The sequence below is a fragment of the Nannospalax galili genome, unplaced genomic scaffold, assembly GCF_000622305.1.
Source record: "Nannospalax galili isolate Female #2095 unplaced genomic scaffold, S.galili_v1.0 scaffold875, whole genome shotgun sequence".
NCBI classification, from domain to species: Eukaryota; Metazoa; Chordata; class Mammalia; order Rodentia; family Spalacidae; genus Nannospalax; species Nannospalax galili.
In genome coordinates, this window is record NW_008337059.1 from 2668459 (window position 1) to 2670647 (window position 2189).

Sequence of the window (2189 nt, forward strand, 5' to 3'; positions counted from 1 at the left end):
GGTCCCGGGCTTGTCAGCCGCCAGCGCCTGCCGGGGCGGCGGCGGCTGCCCCGGAGCCGCACGCGGGGAGGCCGGGCTGTGCTGCGCCGCGTCCAGCTGCAGAGTCTCGCCGATCTGGGCGATGAGCCGGTCCACGTCGGCCGAGCCGCCCAGTGTTACCGACTGCTCCAGCAGGAGGAAGCTGTCGTCGTCCTCCTCCCCCTCCGCTTCCTCACCGGCTTCCTCCTCCTCCTCCTCCTCCTCCTCCTCCCTCCGGCACGGCATGGCCCCCCGCCCGGGCCTCCGCGGCTATGCGGGCGTCGCTGGTGGCTCGGCTGTCCGCGGGCTCGGCGGGCCGCGGTAGGGGTAGGAGCACCGCGGAGGCCGGGGCCGGGCCGGGGACGCGGAAGCCGCCGGAGCCGGAGCCACCCGGCAGTCGCGCCACGCGCCTGCAGCCGCGGGAGGCGGAATGCTGCCGGCTCCGGTAGATTTGTAAACAATGGGTGACGTCGTGCGGCTCCTACCACCGCGCGGGGCCGGGGGTGCGGTGCCCTGGGCAGCCGGGAGTCTGCAGGGTAGCGCGATTCAAGTCCGGCTGTGCCCGGGCCCCCTCGCTCAGCCTGCTGTCCGCAGGGGTGCACTGGAGAGCCGATTTTTGGTCTCTCTGCCCGGCCCGATGGGCATTCCACAAGATGGACACCTCGGGGGATGCCGTTGGTTTCTTCCACACACAGGCACCTACACTTACACCTCCACACACTCCTCCCCTCGGCTTGTCAACTGGTTCAGTCTCTGCGGATGTGATTTTGAAGTCCGTGTGCTGGTGTCAGGCTAGGGAGGAAGGCTGGAGGGAGGCTGTAATTTATATGGCGGCTAGGGAAACGAGGTTGTCAGGGATGGAGAGAAGGGTGGGGACCCTGTTGTCTGATAGGGGTGGCTGAGTTGGAAATGACACAGAACAGCCACAAATTAGAGTTTCCTGATTAGGCCCCTGTGCGGTTAGGGGCTGCGGATGGTTGGCAGTACTGGGGAGCCCTGTAAACTGGCGGGGGGGGGGGATTTTTTTTAAAGGAATTTACCTGACCAACTTCAAGATAGCATCATTGACCAAGATTTTGTGTTCTACTAGATTTTATTTTATTTATTTATTTGGGTTAAAAACATTTTTATTTTATGTGTTTGTGTTTTGCTTGCATGTGGTGCCAGAGAAGGCCAGATGAGGGCGTCGAATCCCCGGAACTAGTGTTCAGGACGGTTGTTTGCCGCTGTGTGGGTGCTGGGAACTGAGCCTGGGTCCTCTGCAAGAACTGCCAGTGCTCTTAACTGTGGAGCCATCTCTCCTGTTTTTTAAAAAAATATTTTATTATTTTTATTTTGTGTGTATGAGTGTATTGTCTGCATGTATGTAAGTGCACCCGTGTTAGGCACTGCCTGCTGTCAGAAGACAGTATTGGGATCCCCCAGAACTGGAGTTACGGAGTTAGTCGCCATGTGGGTGTTGGGAATCTAACCCAGGTCCTCTGCAAGAGCAGTCAGTGGGCTTAAGTTCTGAGCCATCTCTCCAGCCTCCCCCCACCCCCTCGCCACCTTTAAGACAAGGTCTGACCTATCCCCTGGAATTGGCTGTGCAGCTGCGGTGGTGGTACATGCCTTTCACCTCAGGACTCGGAAGCAGAGGCAGGCATCCCATCCCTGGGAGACTGAGGCCAGTATGGTCTACAGTAGTGAGTTCTAAGCTGGGGCTACAGGGAGACCCTGTCTCAAAAAAAAAAAAAAAAAACAATGTCTGACCTATCCCCTGGAATTGGCTGTGCAGCTGCGGTGGTGGTACATGCCTTTCACCTCAGGACTCGGAAGCAGAGGCAGGCATCCCATCCCTGGGAGACTGAGGCCAGTATGGTCTACAGTAGTGAGTTCTAAGCTGGGGCTACAGGGTGAGACCCTGTCTCAAAAAACAAAACAAAACAATATTACAGAAGGGAGGGAAAATAAGAACTCACAGGCTGAGACCCTTGTTCTGAAATTCACCAAATACCAGCTTAACTTTGGGCAATTCATTCTGTGAGCTTTGATTTCCTCATCTGTAAAATGAAGATAAAACTAATTGTTCTGCAAGGCTGCTTTGACTAAGGATGTGTTGAGATGATTAGTAGAGTATTGGACGCATAGAAAGTTGCAGTGGTTATCATCACTTTGCCATTTGGTCTCCT

General features: G+C 56.2%; 1 protein-coding gene across 1 annotated transcript in view; it reads right to left on the minus strand.

Moving 5' to 3' along the window:
- The window catches only part of Frat1 (FRAT regulator of WNT signaling pathway 1), a 1849-nt gene extending 1168 nt beyond the window's left edge, over nt 1–681 (minus strand). Inside the window, 1 exon segment of the mRNA XM_008831986.3 lies at nt 3–681. Coding sequence (XP_008830208.2) covers nt 3–264 — 262 coding nt within the window. The 5' untranslated portion in view covers nt 265–681.
- Between the last annotated feature and the right edge of the window lie 1508 nt (nt 682–2189).